Below are 16,166 nucleotides of genomic sequence, written 5' to 3' on the forward strand. Positions count from 1 at the left end.
ATTATTATTACACATTGGATAGAACATAATTAACTAGAGGAGAGAGAGAGGGAGAAGAAAAGGGTTTTAACAAAAGTTCAAAGTTTTAAGCTATGGATGCTGCGGTGGTAACCGGCGTAACCATCGGCGTCAGCCTCTCCACTCCCCGCCGTCTCACACGCTTCTCCAAAAAACCTAACCGCCTCCATTCCTCCGCCGTCTCCGCCACCAGCAAATGGGCGGAGCGACTCATTTCCGATTTCCAATTCCTCGGCGATACTTCCTCTTCCTCCACCCCCACCACCTCCGCCACAGTCACTCTCACTCCTTCTTACCCTCCTCCGATAGAACGCCACGTGTCACTCCCTCTTGACTTGTACAAAATCCTCGGCGCTGAAACGCATTTTCTCGGTGATGGTATTCGTAGAGCTTATGAAGCGAAATTCTCGAAGCCTCCTCAGTATGCTTTCAGTAATGAAGCTTTGATTAGTCGTCGACAGATTCTTCAAGCTGCTTGTGAAACCCTAGCTGATCCTGCTTCTAGAAGAGAGTATAATCAAAGCCTCGTCGACGACGAGGACGAAGATGAGGAATCTTCCATTCCCACTGAAATTCCTTTCGACAAAGTAAGCTTTCAATTTCATTTGTTCCATTATAATTGTAGTTAGTGGAGTAGTGTTGCTGAAAGAATGAGATACAAAAAAATTAGGTTAAGACTATGTTTGGCAAAAACAGTGAATAGTTTGATAAGCAGCTTATAGTGGACGAGCTTGTGGGAGATAACTGATAAACTAGTTTATAGCTGATAACTGATACGCTATATGATTGAATTTGTAGTGTTTGTAAAATTAACAGTTTAACTGATTTATAAATATTAAATGACATAAAAAAAGATCTGTTTGATCATTATTTAATTTTTTCAATCAAGATGTAAAATGGAGAGAGAGAAAATTGTAAGTTATAAGCTACTTGAATTAGCTTATTAAATTCGCGAGAAGATGACGGTTACCAGACAATTATTAAGCTTATAAGTTACAAGCTCAAAAATGTGTCTTGGCAAACAGACCTTAAGTGTCACATTTGAGTTGTGCTTTGTAAGTAAATGATTTATTGTGTTAATTTCAATGATAAAATGTGTTTCAAATGCTAAACCATCCTTATTAATTGTACTTAGTGGAGTAGCTAGAAGAAATAAGATACAATTAATAAGGTTAAATTAGTTGAAAAAAATTGTTAATGTTTCATTGGTATACTAAAGTGACTATTATTTTGGGACAAAAAATATTGCAAATGACAATTATAATGAGACAGAGAGAGTATTTGTTAATACTAACATAACAATTTTTATTTTATTTTTGTGTTTTGTAGGTTCCTGGAGCTCTGTGCGTGTTGCAAGAAGCTGGAGAGACGGAGTTGGTGCTTCGGATTGGAGGGGGTTTACTGAGAGAGAGAGGTTACCGAAGACGTTTAAGCAAGATGTTGTGTTGGCTATGGCGCTTGCATATGTTGACATTTCAAGGGATGCTATGGCTTTGTCCCCACCGGATTTCATTGTTGCTTGTGAGATGCTGGAAAGGGCATTGAAGCTTTTGCAGGTGAGTGATAATACCAGTTTTAAGGCCTATATTAATGTAATTTACTAACACTAATGCCCTGCTGGATTTAGCTTCTAGGATAAGAAAATATCATTATATGGTTTTAGATAATTGATTGATTATAGACAAGTTATATGAGAGTTTTTTGAGAAATTTGAAATGTATAGGCTAATTTCAACTTGTATGAGAAACAATTGTTTGAAAATTCATTGATATTATACAACTCTTTCATTATTTCAATTTTGATAAGTATGCAGACAAGATTATCCATACTTGACTCTACGAGCAGTAGAAGAATACCCTGTAGACATCGAACGTAGCCAGTGCCCCCTTTTTGCAAATTGAAGTATTCAGATTTCAGAAATTGCACTGATTAGACAAACATATAGCCTTTTTTTAGTGGAGCCATACTATCTAGTATAAAGATTTGTTACCGAACTGAGTACAAAAATAAAGAAAAAGTATAAATATTCATGATGGTTCAATGTAAAAAGTAACACTCTACCCAGTTATTCAACCAATCTGAATTACTCATGCAACTTTTACAAAATCTTTTCTTTTAAGCTTGCAATGTATTAGACCATATATGTATGTTGTATATTTTTTATTAAACATTTTATAATGTTCAATGAATGTCCGTGGATTACTTGTTAGCAGGACTCGTTTAAAATTTTGTGTAATTTTTCATGTCATTATTGTACTTAGCTTTCCTAATATTGATGTGATCTTACTCATCTCTACTGCCACAAAATTGATATGGTGCTGTTGTTGTATTATGGATATGGAAGTAATAAGCACTTGGGTGAAATTTTGTGTATTTGTCAAGTATAGTATTCCTTTTAAACTTTACTACTGTTGCATTTCCAAAATCTACACAATATTATTTTTGCATGTATTTAATGTGCATTAAAACAATGTGTATAGCTTGAAGACTATTAAATTGCAGTTCTGGTGCAATATGCTTTCTGACGACTCACTTGATCATGTAGGAAGAAGGGGCAAGCAGCCTAGCACCGGATTTACAAACACAAATTGATGAGACACTTGAAGAGATAACCCCACGTTGTGTATTAGAACTTTTAGCCTTGCCTCTTGATGATGAACATCGAGCGCGGAGAGAAGAAGGTCTCCTAGGTGTCCGCAACATTCTGTGGGCAGTTGGAGGTGGAGGAGCAGCAGCAATTGCTGGGAGTTTCACACGTGAGGATTTCATGAATGAGGCATTCCTGCATATGAAAGCTGCCGAACAGGTGTTCATAGAATATTTTATGCATGTTTTTTATTTTAATTTTCTTTCACCCCCCTTAGTTTTTGTTTATGAAGGATTTACATTTATCTCTTTCATTAATTCTTTTTATCTCCAATCTTTTTTTTAAGGTCGAACTTTTTGTAGCAACACCTAGCAATATTCCAGCTGAAAGTTTTGAGGCCTTTGGGGTTGCACTTGCATTGGTTGCACAAGCCTTTGTAGGTAAAAAGCCACATCTTATCCAAGATGCTGATAATTTATTCCATCAACTTCAACAAACTAAGGTGACAAAATATGAGGAATGCTCCCTCTGTTTATACTCCCATGGAGATGGAGAAGAGAGAAGTTGATTTTGCATTAGAAAGGGGTCTGTGTGCACTGCTTGTTGGGGAGCTTGATCAATGTCGATCATGGTTGGGACTCGATAGTGACAGCTCTCCTTATCGAAACCCATCTATTATAGACTTTATTATGGAAAACGCAAAAGGTGATGAAGACAGTGATCTTCCTGGGCTCTGTAAATTGTTGGAGACATGGTTGATGGAGGTGGTTTTCCCCAGGTTTAGAGATACTAAAGAGACAAGCTTTAAGCTTGGAGATTACTATGATGACCCCACAGTGCTAAGATATCTAGAGAGGCTGGAGGGTGCTGGTCGTTCACCCCTGGCTGCTGCAGCAGCTATAGCAAAAATTGGAGCTGAGGCTACTGCTGTTATTGGCCATGTCCAGGCTAGTGTAATAAAAGCATTAAAGAGGGTGTTTCCTGTTCGGTCTGATGATAAAATATTGACATATGAAGTAAATGGTGAGAAGGATCATTCCAGTCTTTCTGAAAATGAGGATCCCCTTAGATTATCAGATCAGAATCCTTCTGTCAATGTTGAGGTTTCTGGAACAAAAAATACTTCTGAGATAAATGATGGAAACTTTATTACTGATGAAATAAAAAATGCAAGTGTGAAGATCATGTGTGCTGGTGTAGCAATTGGACTCATAACGTTAGCTGGTTTGAAGATTTTACCTTCTAAAAATGGCTCGCCCATTCTTCGCAAAGTGACTGGTTCAGCAATTGCGTCAGATACTATCAATTTAGGTATGGTCTTTTTGAATCATCTACAACCATTGGATTGTACAGATATTTTCTTACACAACCATTGGAGTACTAGTACATATATTTTCTTACTCTTTAGATTGATTCAATTATCAGAGATCTGAAATTAGGTTTTTATAAGTTCATGATGTAAACTTCTGCCAATAGTTGCTTATTGTATGCATAACAGATTCAACTGTACAGGTCCTGTAGGAGATGAAGAATTAGGAGAGCAACTACCAAAAATGAGTGCAAGGGTTGCAGAAACTCTAGTCCGCAAGTGGCAACATATCAAATCCCAGGCTTTTGGACCTGACCATTGCCTAGGAAGATTGCAAGAGGTAAGGAATTTAGTTTGTCCTTTAAAATGGAGGTGGGAATTACTAATTACACTGTTCCAAAATTTAGTGTGAATATGATCAATGCAGCAATAGAGGGGTAACCTTGGCGCAACTGGTAAAGTTGTTGTCATGTGACTGAAAGGTCACGGGTTCAAGTCCTGGAAACAGCCTCTTGTGTAAAACAGGGTAAGGCTGCGTACAATACACCAAATGGTGGGACCCCTTCCCGGACCCTGCATATGCGGGAGCTCTAGTGCACCGGGTTGCCCTTTTATGATCAATGCAGCAATAATATATTTTTCTTCTACAGTCTTGTTAAATATGGCAACTGTGCAATCATGTGTCTTTCCTTGACCTCATGTGCAATTATTTATGTGTTTATTGTTTTTCCTTTTCATTGAATCCCAATTTGGTACAATGGGATACTATTTAGGCTATGTTTTTTTAGTTTTGTCAGCAGGGGGAATGAATTGTTTCATAAATTGAAAAGGAAAGAGTGGAATTAGAACCTGTCGGAGAAGAATTTTTTTTGTTTATTTTCTTTTTTTGGTAGGGAATTGTAAACTGGTTAGTGGTTTCTAAACAATCATTTTGATGATTGTGCAGCAATAATATATTTTTCTTCTACAGTCTTGTTAAATATGGCAACTGTGCAATCATGTGTCTTTCCTTGACCTCATGTGCAATTATTTATGTGTTTATTGTTTTTCCTTTTCATTGAATCCCAATTTGGTACAATGGGATACTATTTAGGCTATGTTTTTTTAGTTTTGTCAGCAGGGGGAATGAATTGTTTCATAAATTGAAAAGGAAAGAGTGGAATTAGAACCTGTCGGAGAAGAATTTTTTTTGTTTATTTTCTTTTTTTGGTAGGGAATTGTAAACTGGTTAGTGGTTTCTAAACAATCATTTTGATGATTGTGCAGCAATAATATATTTTTCTTCTACAGTCTTGTTAAATATGGCAACTGTGCAATCATGTGTCTTTCCTTGACCTCATGTGCAATTATTTATGTGTTTATTGTTTTTCCTTTTCATTGAATCCCAATTTGGTACAATGGGATACTATTTAGGCTATGTTTTTTTAGTTTTGTCAGCAGGGGGAATGAATTGTTTCATAAATTGAAAAGGAAGAAGTGGAATTAGAACCTGTCGGAGAAGAATTTTTTGTTTATTTTCTTTTTTTGGTAGGGAATTGTAAACTGGTTAGTGGTTTCTAAACAATCATTTTGATGATGCGAGTATACTCCTTACCACATGATATTTTTAAATTGGGTTCTAGTCTTCTCCATTGAAAAATCTCCCAAACTTAGCTAACCATTTACTTCCTCTTTCTGGTTTGCTTCCTCCATTCCCATACCCCCACACTGATAAAAAATGGGTGTTGAATTTTCATTTTGTCAACATTTCACAGTAAAACTGAACTAACATTTCATATTAGATACCAAAGTCAGGTTGAATTTTGTCAAGTATAAATAACATGACCCCTTGCATGGGATGGATCATATATTATATATATATATATATATATATATATATATATATATATATATATATATATATATATATATATATATATATATGTGCATAAATGGGCAGGGTGACCTTTTCATGTGTGTATGTATGTGGGTATATTGGGAACTGAGAAGCATTATGCAACTTTTGAATGAACTGTTATGTATTATATTACTTGTGGGTTTTTCATTCTCCGGGACCAGTACTGAGTCTTAAAACATTCTCTTTTGTTACTTCTTAACTGATTACTAATAATCTTGAGACAGTTTTATTTGGTGAATTATATACTATCCTTTTATTTTTCATAAACAATTTACCTACCATCTTTGCATATATGAAGTTTCACTGAAGTTTAAGATCTGCTAGGTGTTGGACGGTGAAATGTTGAAGATATGGACTGATCGAGCAGCTGAGATTGCAGAGCTTGGTTGGTCGTATGACTACAATTTGGAGGATCTCAACATTGACAGTGTGACTATATCACAGAATGGGCAGCGTGCGGTAGTGGAAACAACTCTCAAAGAGTCTACCCACCTCACTGCTGTTGGTCATCCACAACATGATACTTCCAGCAGCAGAACCTACACAACAAGATATGAAATGTCTTTTTCAGGTTCAGGGTGGAAAATTGTTGAAGGAGCTGTCCTTGAGTCGTAATTAGGTTTTGTAACATGTAATATATGTCAGGTTAGTGTGCACTTCAATGTCACCCCCTCGAGCCTATCTCCACAGTCTTGTATGTACCTGTTGTTTTGTGCATTTTTCAAGCATTTATGTAGTCAGGCTGTAAATACTTGCAGGGTATTTGATCAAATAATTATCCGGTTAGGATGTTAAACCTCTATTTACATACAATTGTTTGGAAATTCAAAAAATGAAAACGATATTATCAAATGGAAAAGTGTAATGTGGTCATTGTTTGGACAATATTAGGGAAGCGAAGCGGGAAGTTGTCGAGTATGAAAGGATGTTAGGTTTTGAGTTTACCAAGCTGAGCTATTCCCAAACCAATCCTTAGAAAACTAACAATAATTTGTGTAAACTTCAATTAATTTATGTAAACCTTTTCAGTTGAGGATTGGGCGGTTAATCAAAGATTTGGATGATTATTGCAATATTTTTTAATTTTCAAAAAGTCTCTGTAGGTATGAGAAAGTGAGAAACTCAATATTACAAGAAAGCTGATTATATCATTACTCTTTTTGAGTGTTAGATTTTCTTCAGTGACAATGATGGTGCAAGATCAAATTGGGGAAAAAATAGGGGCTTGAAGCTTACTGTTCTACCTTTTTGTACCCAAATTTGAGTCTAAAGTTCACCAACTTTTGTATTTAACGCCGTGTAGGACAAATGTTCACAAAACTTGCTTTAAATTTTTTTCATAGGGTGCTTTTGTTTTTAATTATAGGTTTGCCACCACATCTTTTGTAGTTTTTGCACATAATGAAATTGTCAAGATCCGTCCCATAAGTACATATGATAAAAGACTATAGGGGTATTTGATATGCTAAAGTGCGAGTTTGAACTAGCAATTTTTCACCTATCAAGTGTGAATTTTGCCGCTAGGCTCTTTAAAATTACTTTCTCTTTTTATTAAGATAAAAAATGTGCATTAAAAAGCAAATATTTGTCTTGAATATTGGTATTGATTTATGGATTACGATGCTCTAATATTATGCAGATACAAATGCTCTTAATTACTTGATGTACATACATATATTAAATAAGTTTTTTAGTTACACATGGTTGTCAAATATTCATTACGGTACGTAGCTTGATAATGTATATCACATGGATGGATATTTCTTCCCATCCGTCTCTACTACGTCACTACGTCTTGTGATATACGTTCTCCACAGTCTTAGGCTTAAAGGCCAAGCAATACCAACTCAGAGTCGGATGAAGTGTGTAACGAACATATGCCAAAAGTTGATTCTGCATGATATGAGGGTCCATCATTATGGGCGTTCAACTTGTTGGTTGGCGTTGATTTTGTACTATTCTATATCTATAATAGTGTATATATATTGGCTAAAACTCCCCATTGCTTGGAGGCAAAGATTCCCTATTATTTGGATAGCTTTTCATTGATTGTAAAAGTTTAATTACATGCTAATGCAACCAGCAATCTATAACTCGAGCTGAACTTTTGGTTTGGTATATTCTTTTTTAAATAATGATAATTAGTGTAGTACCTTTTAGTAAATCTCAACTGCTATAAAAACCAGTTTTTTTTATGCTATAATGAGTAATGACTTTCATAATATTTGATGAATGCCACTTTTGAAAGTGACTTCTTATTAAAGCTTTTGCCAAAGATCTATTAAGAATTGTAATGTGTTTTTTGTGGATATTGGGTTATATGGAGGATAGGTAATATCACTTGAGAATATGACCAGCTATGATCCCATGCCAAGAGTCACGCATGCAGTGTTAGTGGGGAAGTTTAGGTACACAAAGGTGCTTGTACAGTTGCACTACTCATTGCTACAAATTTTGCATGTGGGGTCAAAAGTGAATGGTAAGATATTTCTAAGAAGGAAAAGGTTTGTGATGGAAAATGTCAACCAGTGTTGATGGCACACCATATATATTAGTCACAAAAGCTGCTATGTATATGATATAACTAATATTCCATTTCCTCTGTAGCTTGCCAAAAGATGGAGAACTTGAGATTTTGTACCGTTCTCTGCTTGATAATTCTGACAGTGGAAATTGTTGGTCTTAAAGGTGACGTGCTGAAAAATGACACTGCTCAAAGTCAAGGCAATGTCACTTTAGTAACCCTCTCTAATCATGAGGCTAGTGAGGAGCATGTAAGAGGAAAACACAACAATGAAGTTGTGTTTAACACAAGCAAAGGTAGTTGGTATAAGAGAGGAGGAAGTGGAGGATTTAAATGGGGTTGGGGTGGAGGAGGTGGAGGTGGAGGTGGTGGTGGTGGTGGAGGAGGAGGAGGAGGAGGTGGAGGTGGTGGTGGATGGGGATGGGGAGGAGGAGGTGGAGGGGGTGGTTGGTGGAAATGGGGGTGTAGAGGTCAACCAAGATCACATGTTAAAGGGAAAAAAGGAACTATAAGGGCCATGGAGCATCATCGTCAACAACATCAACATGCATCCAAGGAAGAGTATAGGTTGGGGGAGTTTGCACAATGCATGACAAGAACAAGGTGCAAAGGTCTGAGGTTGGATTGTCCTCTTCACTGTGGTGGACCTTGTTTCTATGACTGCTACCATATGTGCAAAGCTCACTGTCGACGACCCTAAATTATATCATATAACTATAGTCATTTCCTTACCCTTTCTTTCTTATTCTTTTTTCTCATATTTTATGTTTTACATTGCTTTTCCTAGGTAGACAACTAGACAAGTATGTTTTGTCAACAAAAAAAACCTAGACAAGCATGTTGAGTTGACATTGTGTGTGTGTGTGTGTGTGTGTGTGTGTGTGTGTTTGTTTCATTTTACTTCAACCATATATGTTAGATGTGACAATGGATGCATACTCCATATATTTGTGTCCGTATTATTGTTACTAAGTAATGGACATCAATTAAAATTTGTGTTGGACTCTATTTCATTAACTGAAGTCTTTACATTTTTTTAAGGTTATGTAGATGCAATGCTCTTGTCAATAATTAAAGAAACTAGTGAAATAGGTTGGGGGTGGGTGGTAGATCAAAATGATGTCAAAAGGTAAAACCTCTTTAATATCAACCTATATGGTAGTATGATGTCAAAAACGTAATGGAAATGGATACAATTAAATGAGAAAGATGCATTTTGGTGTGGCTTTTATTATCTGCATATGGTAGCAATAATGGTACATTCCTACATTAATGTGTGCAATAAGAGAGTTGACAATAAAGTTTCAATTTTCCCTAAATTAAAGAAATGAAAGTTTCAAATCTATAGATGATTTGTAGCATAGAAAATCAAAATACTACCCACGTCTCTCTTGACTGGATCCTAGTAATCTTTGACAGTTGATTCAAATTTCTTTGTCTCTATGAAGTTTCTTTTTTCCCCCCTCATTTTTTTGGATACTTTTCCCCACTCATTTTTATTGCTTAGGGGACTGTATTGTGGATGAGAATCCTGATTTTGTGTTGATTTAAAGAGGCATAAATAATCTTTTCATTAACTCCGTTTTTTAGAGTTGAAATCGAACTTGATCTCTGATTAAGTTGGAAGAGGCTTAAATCATCTCATCCAAGTAAATGGCTTTAATTTTGGCACGGTGTGTGACTAGGGATAGAAATGCTTGCATGGTATTGACATATGGGTCTTGATAAAGAAAAAAAAAAGTATTGACATAGGAGTTTAGAATGATGATGATTGATGACAATATTGGAGATAGTTAAGTGGTTGCATATGGGCACAGAAGAATCCACTGAGTGCAAAACTAATCCAAATGGAAATTTTGAGTCTCAATTCACTCTGTTGCTTGCTCAATTTTGGGCTTGTTGTGGCATGATGCATAAGGAGAACCCCCCTCTGACCCTCTCCCTCAAAACCAAAATTAGAAACATAAAAGTACCACAAGTGGAAGCTATACCAACCATTTTTCTGCTTTTAAAATGCATGAAAGCATAATAATGACTAATATAGGTACTGTTACCCCACAAATGAATTTCCTATGTTATGTACAGACAAACCCATATGCATCAATCTATTCAAACCCTTTTCACACTATATGGCCCTCCCTCACCTCTGCCCATATGTATAATATCCATCACCATCAACACATTCAAGTGTGAGCAGTGGCGGATCTCAGTTGAGACCCTTAGGGGCCACGGTATCCCCTGGAAAAAAAATAAATTTTTTTTTGTATGTAGGAAAATACGAAAACACCCCTGAAATAATTTTGTTTTACAGTTGTGCCTCATTTGGTACCCCCTCTCCTCTCATCCACCACGACCTCTCACTCTCTCAGGCTCTGGCGATTCTCATCTGTCTCTCAACTCAACCTCACGCATCGCAACAGGCCAACAACAACACGGCGGTTTGTTCTGGCGACGCTTCTCTCTCACCTCTCAGGCTCTGGCGACGCCTCTCTCTCTCACCTCTCAACTGCAGTTTGATTCTCACAGGTTTGTTCTCATCACTCATTCACGGCTTCTATGTTTCATTCACGGCTTCTATATTTCCTTTGATTTTGATTCCTTCACTTCAGTTTGTTTGTTCTCTTTAAAATTATAATTTGATCTAGTTCAATGTTTCAATGTTTGTGTGAAATTATTCTATGTTGCTTGAACCCTAGAAATAAAAAATTGGGGGAAACTTGAATCCTTGATTTTCTATGTTGTTTGATTCAATTCAATTCAATTTCTATGTTGCTGATTCAATTCTATTCTATTTTTGTATGTAGTTGGGATTCAATTCTATGTCGACATTGTCGAGACAAGATTCTAATTATTATCTATTGATTATTACTCTTAGTTTTGTGTTCTTTGATACAAAGTTCTTTAATGTTCTTTGTTATTTGTTCTTTGTTGTAGGAGTAATACAATGGTCAAACTCAAACATAAGAGAATTGATGCAATTTTCAAAAGAAAAGTTCCTGAGGAGGAAGATGCAAATTGTATAGCTTCAACATCAAATCTCGAAAAGAACCCTTCCGGTGATCAAACAGTTCAACCGGACAAGCAGCCTTGCAAGATTCAAAAAGTCATTGTGGAGAAATTTGATGTCAACCGTTTAGAACGTGACCCCGGGAAGCGCCTCCAAATTTGGGAATATCCGGTGAATCAAAGAGATGAAGTTCGTAGAGCTTATCTTAATTGGGGTCCCTATCAATGGGTAGCTGAAAAATATCCTCTCAATGAAGATAAGCATCCAAGACGATTTCAAGAATCTTGGTTCAAAATGTTTCCTTCATGGTTAGAGTACTCTCCAACTAATGATGCTGCTTATTGTTTGCTTTGTTACTTGTCCAGTAAAAAACCAAGTGGGAATCATACAGCTGACGTCTTTACTAGAAAAGGATTTAAAGCATGGAGAAAGGTCAATTCCGGAAAGGACCTTATGCTTATTATATTCATTGTTTTGCACATAGACTACAACTTGCTTTAGTTACTGCATCTAGAGAAGTTTTCTCTATTCATGATTTTTTTTCACACTTGACTTTTATTGTCAATGTTACATGTTCCTCTAGTAAGCGTAATGATGAATTGCACAAGGCCATATCAGATGAGATTATTAATTTGCTAGAGATTGGTGAAATTGAGAGTGGTAAGGGACAAAACCAGCAAAGTAATCATAAACGAGCTTGTGATACTCGTTGGAGCTCACATCATGGTTCTGTTTGTAGTATGATAAAACTGCATAATCCAACTTGTGTGGTTCTTAAAGAAATTAGGCAAACTGGATCAAATTATTCTACGCGTGGGGATGCTAATGCTGCTTACAAACTTTTGAAATCATTTGAGTTCACATTGATTTTGCACATGATGAAAGAGATTATGGGAATTACTGATCGTCTTTGTCAAGCTTTACAACAGAAATCTCAAGATATACTTAATGCTATGCAATTAGTCAGCTCTACAAAAACATTAATTCAGAAGTTGAGAGATGATGGCTGGGATGATTTGTTGAAAAATGTGATATTATTTTGTGAAAAACATGACATCGATTCCCCTGATTGTAATGCTGTTTACATAGAGCGTGATGGTCGCGCTCGTCGTCAAATGGATCACATCACAGTGGGTCAGCATTATAGAGTGAATCTCTTTTGTGTTACAATTGATCAACAATTGCAAGAATTGAATAACAGGTTTTGTCCGGAAACAATGGAGCTTTTAATTCTAAGCAATAGTTTGATTCCTAAGGATAATTACAAAGCATTTGATATAGATAATATATGTGCTCTTGTAGATAAATTTTATCCATTAGATTTTAGTGAGCAGGAGAAAATTAATTTGAGAAATCATCTTCATTACTTCCATCTTGATGCTGTTAACCATCCAGGTTTGAATAAGTTGTCAACTATGTCTGAATTGTGTGAAGCTCTCAATACAACAGGGAAGGCGGATACACATTACTTGGTTGATCGTCTAATCCGCCTTATCTTAACTCTTCCGGTTTCTACAGCTACTACTGAAAGATCATTTTCAGCAATGAACTTAATCAAGACAAGATTGCGTAACAAGATGGAGGATGACTTTCTTGCTGACAGTATGATGCTTTATATTGAAAAAGAAATAGCTGATCAATTTAGTACTGATTCAATTATTGACGAGTTCAAGTCTTTAAAAACCCGAAGCGTAAAATTTTAAATTGAGGTAAATGTCTCCTGTGTGTATATATATATGTATAGTTTTTGTCTTGATTTTATTTTTAGTCTTTGCTAATTTGTTTAAGCATTTTATTTAGGTGCTCTGGTTGGTTGGTCGGGTTCCAAGCTTGCATCATGGAGAATATGTAGCAGTCTGGTGCGATTGTTTTTTCTATTCTGCACGTGGCAAGCATCTTAGTAGGCTGGTTTTGATCCTCTAAGTTTAGGATAGGTTATCTCTCTAGTTAGTATATAGTATATTTCGAGCTTTAGTCTCGTGTTTGAGCTATTGCAACGATATTTTTTGGATGAAATTGTATATAACTTTTATGAATTTCAATTATAATATTTAGTTTATATTTGCCGCTCCCCCCAATATTTTTGGCAAGATCCGCCACTGAGTGTGAGTGAGTACTATCATCTTCTCCCCATCACCTCTTTTCTCTTGATTAATATTTGTATGTCCAATGTCCTACTTCCAATAACCTGGCCAACGGTCCCCTGAACAAAAGGACCAATACAAGGTTCGTACACTTTTTATGAATTCAATCATAATCAACTATGGTCAGCCACCTCAATAGTTGGTGGCCATAATGTGAAGGTTTATGTTATGACAATTATGTTTTTGTAAAGCAAACAATAACACTCAATTTGTTAGAGAAAGCGAGAATTTGATTATAGGAATCGAACTCCAGACCTCGTTTATAACAGTGTCTCAACTCATATTACCGAACTACGCTGACACTATAAGTTGTGTTTTTTTTTTTTTTTTTTTTTTGTGAAGTAGCCTAGCGGCTAGAAATTATCTTTTTAAAGAGAATAAGTGGGGTTTCCAGGGTTCAAACTCCGACCCCTACATATATTATCCAATATCACTGCCAAGTGAACTAAGTTTACGGTGACGTGTTTGTTTACATTTCTTGCAGAGATTTTCGATAACATCAAGAATCGTTTTGTAACTGTTAATAATACCTGCCAATTTACAAGCCTCAACTAGTGAATGCGATTCTCTTGCTTGCCAATTGCCAAAAAGAAACACTGAAAATCTGTCCATATACACTGTTTTACTTATCTTAACATGTACAAAAATAGCAACATCCATTAGGAAAAAGCTCAGAGAAATGAAAGCATTTACAATTACATTGACAAGGAGAAAGGTGCAGCAGTAGTACATAAATTTATCAAAACAAAACCCTCTGTATAGGGTAGGAAAGTTTTCCTTCAGAAAATGACATAAAAAGAAGAAGAAAAGTCAAAAGGAACCAAAAAGGTGAAATTCAAGCCAAGGTCGGTAAAAAGATAGAAAATTAAGAAGAACCAAAAATACAAAAACAAACAAACAAAGAAAGTGTTATTTTTTGATGCAGAGGTTTTAACAAATATCCACACAAGATAAGATACATATCTAGATCTACCATAGATATCTTGTTCTCTTGGAATTGGCAACAGGACTAATCTGTGGAACTGTGAAAATATTACTATCATGATCATCCCTCAACCTTGATTTGTTGATGCTGCTTTTGTTGTTGTTCCCCTTCTTTGTTGTCTCACTCTGCCCCATCATTATTTGTGAAGATGAATATAGAGAAGTTGGTGGTGCTTGAGGAACCCAGATCCCCATATTATTATTAGGAAAGAATGAATCAAGATTTTCTTCAATACCAGCATTAAACAATTCATCACCCTGCATTTCATACACCAGATCCAATCACAAACAAACCAATCAATTATATTTAAACTTAGGATCTTTGACAGTCACATGCAGCTGATACAGCCCCAGAGAGCTTTGTAGATTATGGCGACCGAGGCTCTATCAGCTGAATTTGACTGCAACTTTCATAATATCAAAGATTGTAACATGATCACAATTTAAAATCTTAATTAGATCTAATCAAAGTATAAAATTAAACAAACATGATACAAATAAATTAATTAATATTGAGTAAGAGAGAGAGGTAGAAAATAGGAAAACCTTGGAGAAAGCAAAGGGAACAGAAGAAGAATCAAGAAAATCATCAACTTGCCAACCAGGTAGAGTCTCAATCAAGTACTGAGATATAGTAGAACCACCACTTCCTTCTTCCATAGATGTTGGTGAAGGAGTACTAGATTTTTCAATCGAAGAAGAAGAAGGAACATGATTTGACTTGGTAGTAGCTGAAGAAGGTGTTGATGATGAAGATGAAGAAGATGAGTTTGTAGCTGAAATCTTAACACCAGTGAGAAGAAACCTATCATGTTTCTGTGTAAGTTCATTCACTGAATGAATAGATGAATCACAATCTTTGCATAGAATTGCTCTGTCTTGTTTACATAACACAAAAGCTCTTCTCTCCTACCACATGGAAAAAAAGTCAACATATTACTCTCGTCTTGAATATAAGAAAAAGTTAAGTCAACAAAAGTTTACGATCTCTGATACAAAATATAAGAGAAAGTTAGGTCAACAAAAGTTGATAATACCTGACAAATATCGCAGAGAGGGTGTTGTTTAGGAGTTGGGTTATGAAGAGCGAGACGGTGGTGTTTGGAAGCGAGTTTGTTGGCGTGGTGGACACGGTGGTCACAGTCGATACATAAGGCAGCTTCATCGGCGGTGCAGAATAATGAAGCTTCATTTTTGTTGCATACATCACACTGGATCTTCATTGCTTATGCTCTACTCTACTGTGTTGGATGAACAAGAGTGAGTGAAGGTTCTGGTCACGAGAAGAAAGAAGAAAAGAAAAACTTGTCAACAAAAAGATGGAATTTATTGGTTAATAGATAAATAGATAGATAGATAAATAAATAAATAAGTTAGATAAAGATGACACCATGATCAATAAGCTACCATTCCATGTAAACAAAGAAAAATAGGTAACCCACCATGCCATGCCACTATCATCATCACTTGCCATTTACTTACATTTTATATTATACTAGTAGAGATACCCGTGCTACAGCACGGGTAGCGCGGCTTCGCCGCGCTGTATGGCCGCGGCTCCGCTGCGTGTCCCGTATCGGTTGCTCTTGCAATAATGATTTTTTTTTGTCCATGGTGAAAATATGTAAAGTATTCAAAACATAATAATGCATATATTGATCGGTAGTAATGAAAAATTATAAAATAATTAAATTTT

General features: G+C 36.0%; 3 protein-coding genes and 1 pseudogene across 9 annotated transcripts; 3 read left to right on the forward strand and 1 right to left on the reverse strand.

Moving 5' to 3' along the window:
* The first annotated feature begins 13 nt into the window (after positions 1 to 13).
* On the forward strand, positions 14 to 6,663 carry LOC146912244 (protein ACCUMULATION AND REPLICATION OF CHLOROPLASTS 6, chloroplastic-like; annotated as a pseudogene). The gene is made up of 6 exons (XR_015016173.1): positions 14 to 605; positions 1,348 to 1,574; positions 2,564 to 2,824; positions 2,952 to 3,916; positions 4,118 to 4,254; positions 6,136 to 6,663. The product of XR_015016173.1 is annotated as a protein ACCUMULATION AND REPLICATION OF CHLOROPLASTS 6, chloroplastic-like (transcript).
* Positions 6,664 to 7,538: 875 nt separating this feature from the next.
* Positions 7,539 to 9,352, forward strand: LOC146912245 (uncharacterized). Its single transcript, XM_085720063.1, has one exon. It carries the CDS (start codon positions 8,430 to 8,432, stop codon positions 9,033 to 9,035), a length of 606 nt encoding a protein of 201 aa, XP_085576189.1. The 5' UTR covers positions 7,539 to 8,429; the 3' UTR covers positions 9,036 to 9,352.
* A 1,325-nt stretch (positions 9,353 to 10,677) lies between these two features.
* Positions 10,678 to 13,401, forward strand: LOC146912246 (uncharacterized). 3 transcript variants are annotated; one of them, XR_015016188.1, is made up of 4 exons: positions 10,678 to 10,861; positions 11,270 to 12,861; positions 12,897 to 13,051; positions 13,143 to 13,401. XR_015016188.1 is itself a non-coding variant. In XM_085720058.1 (4 exons), the coding sequence occupies exons 2-3, from the start codon at positions 11,671 to 11,673 to the stop codon at positions 13,043 to 13,045; spliced, it is 1,224 nt and encodes a 407-aa protein (XP_085576184.1). In that variant the 5' UTR covers positions 10,678 to 10,861; positions 11,270 to 11,670; the 3' UTR covers positions 13,046 to 13,051; positions 13,143 to 13,401. The 3 variants fall into 3 exon arrangements, 2 of the variants coding, with proteins under 2 accessions (XP_085576184.1, XP_085576183.1); XM_085720058.1 differs by having other exon boundaries at positions 11,270 to 11,774; positions 11,926 to 13,051; XM_085720057.1 differs by having other exon boundaries at positions 11,270 to 13,051.
* A 765-nt stretch (positions 13,402 to 14,166) lies between these two features.
* Positions 14,167 to 15,950, reverse strand: LOC146912247 (B-box zinc finger protein 21-like). Of its 4 annotated transcripts, none has more exons than XM_085720062.1 (4): positions 15,913 to 15,950; positions 15,508 to 15,743; positions 15,017 to 15,379; positions 14,167 to 14,728 (listed from the first exon to the last, which is right to left on the reverse strand). In XM_085720062.1, exons 2-4 carry the CDS (start codon positions 15,691 to 15,693, stop codon positions 14,456 to 14,458), a joined length of 822 nt encoding a protein of 273 aa, XP_085576188.1. In that variant the 5' UTR covers positions 15,694 to 15,743; positions 15,913 to 15,950; the 3' UTR covers positions 14,167 to 14,455. The 4 variants fall into 4 exon arrangements, with proteins under 4 accessions (XP_085576188.1, XP_085576186.1, XP_085576187.1 ...); XM_085720060.1 differs by having other exon boundaries at positions 15,861 to 15,942; XM_085720061.1 differs by having other exon boundaries at positions 15,878 to 15,929.
* Positions 15,951 to 16,166: the final 216 nt, after the last annotated feature.

This window comes from Medicago sativa, chromosome 6, assembly GCF_051527215.1.
Source record: "Medicago sativa cultivar Bolivia chromosome 6, Bolivia_mono, whole genome shotgun sequence".
Lineage (NCBI taxonomy): Eukaryota > Viridiplantae > Streptophyta > Magnoliopsida > Fabales > Fabaceae > Medicago > Medicago sativa.

Excerpts from the sequence above, each read along its gene's own strand:
- LOC146912245 (XM_085720063.1), top strand. The coding sequence starts at position 8,430 with ATGGAGAACTTGAGATTTTGTACCGTTCTCTGCTTGATAATTCTGACA.
- LOC146912246 (XM_085720057.1), top strand. The coding sequence starts at position 11,765 with ATGGAGAAAGGTCAATTCCGGAAAGGACCTTATGCTTATTATATTCAT.
- LOC146912247 (XM_085720062.1), bottom strand. The coding sequence starts at position 15,693 with ATGAAGATCCAGTGTGATGTATGCAACAAAAATGAAGCTTCATTATTC. Across the intron at positions 15,380-15,507 it reads CTCTCTGCGATATTTGTCAG|GAGAGAAGAGCTTTTGTGTT; the intron begins GTATTATCAACT and ends TCCATGTGGTAG. Across the intron at positions 14,729-15,016 it reads TTCCCTTTGCTTTCTCCAAG|GGTGATGAATTGTTTAATGC; the intron begins GTTTTCCTATTT and ends TATGAAATGCAG.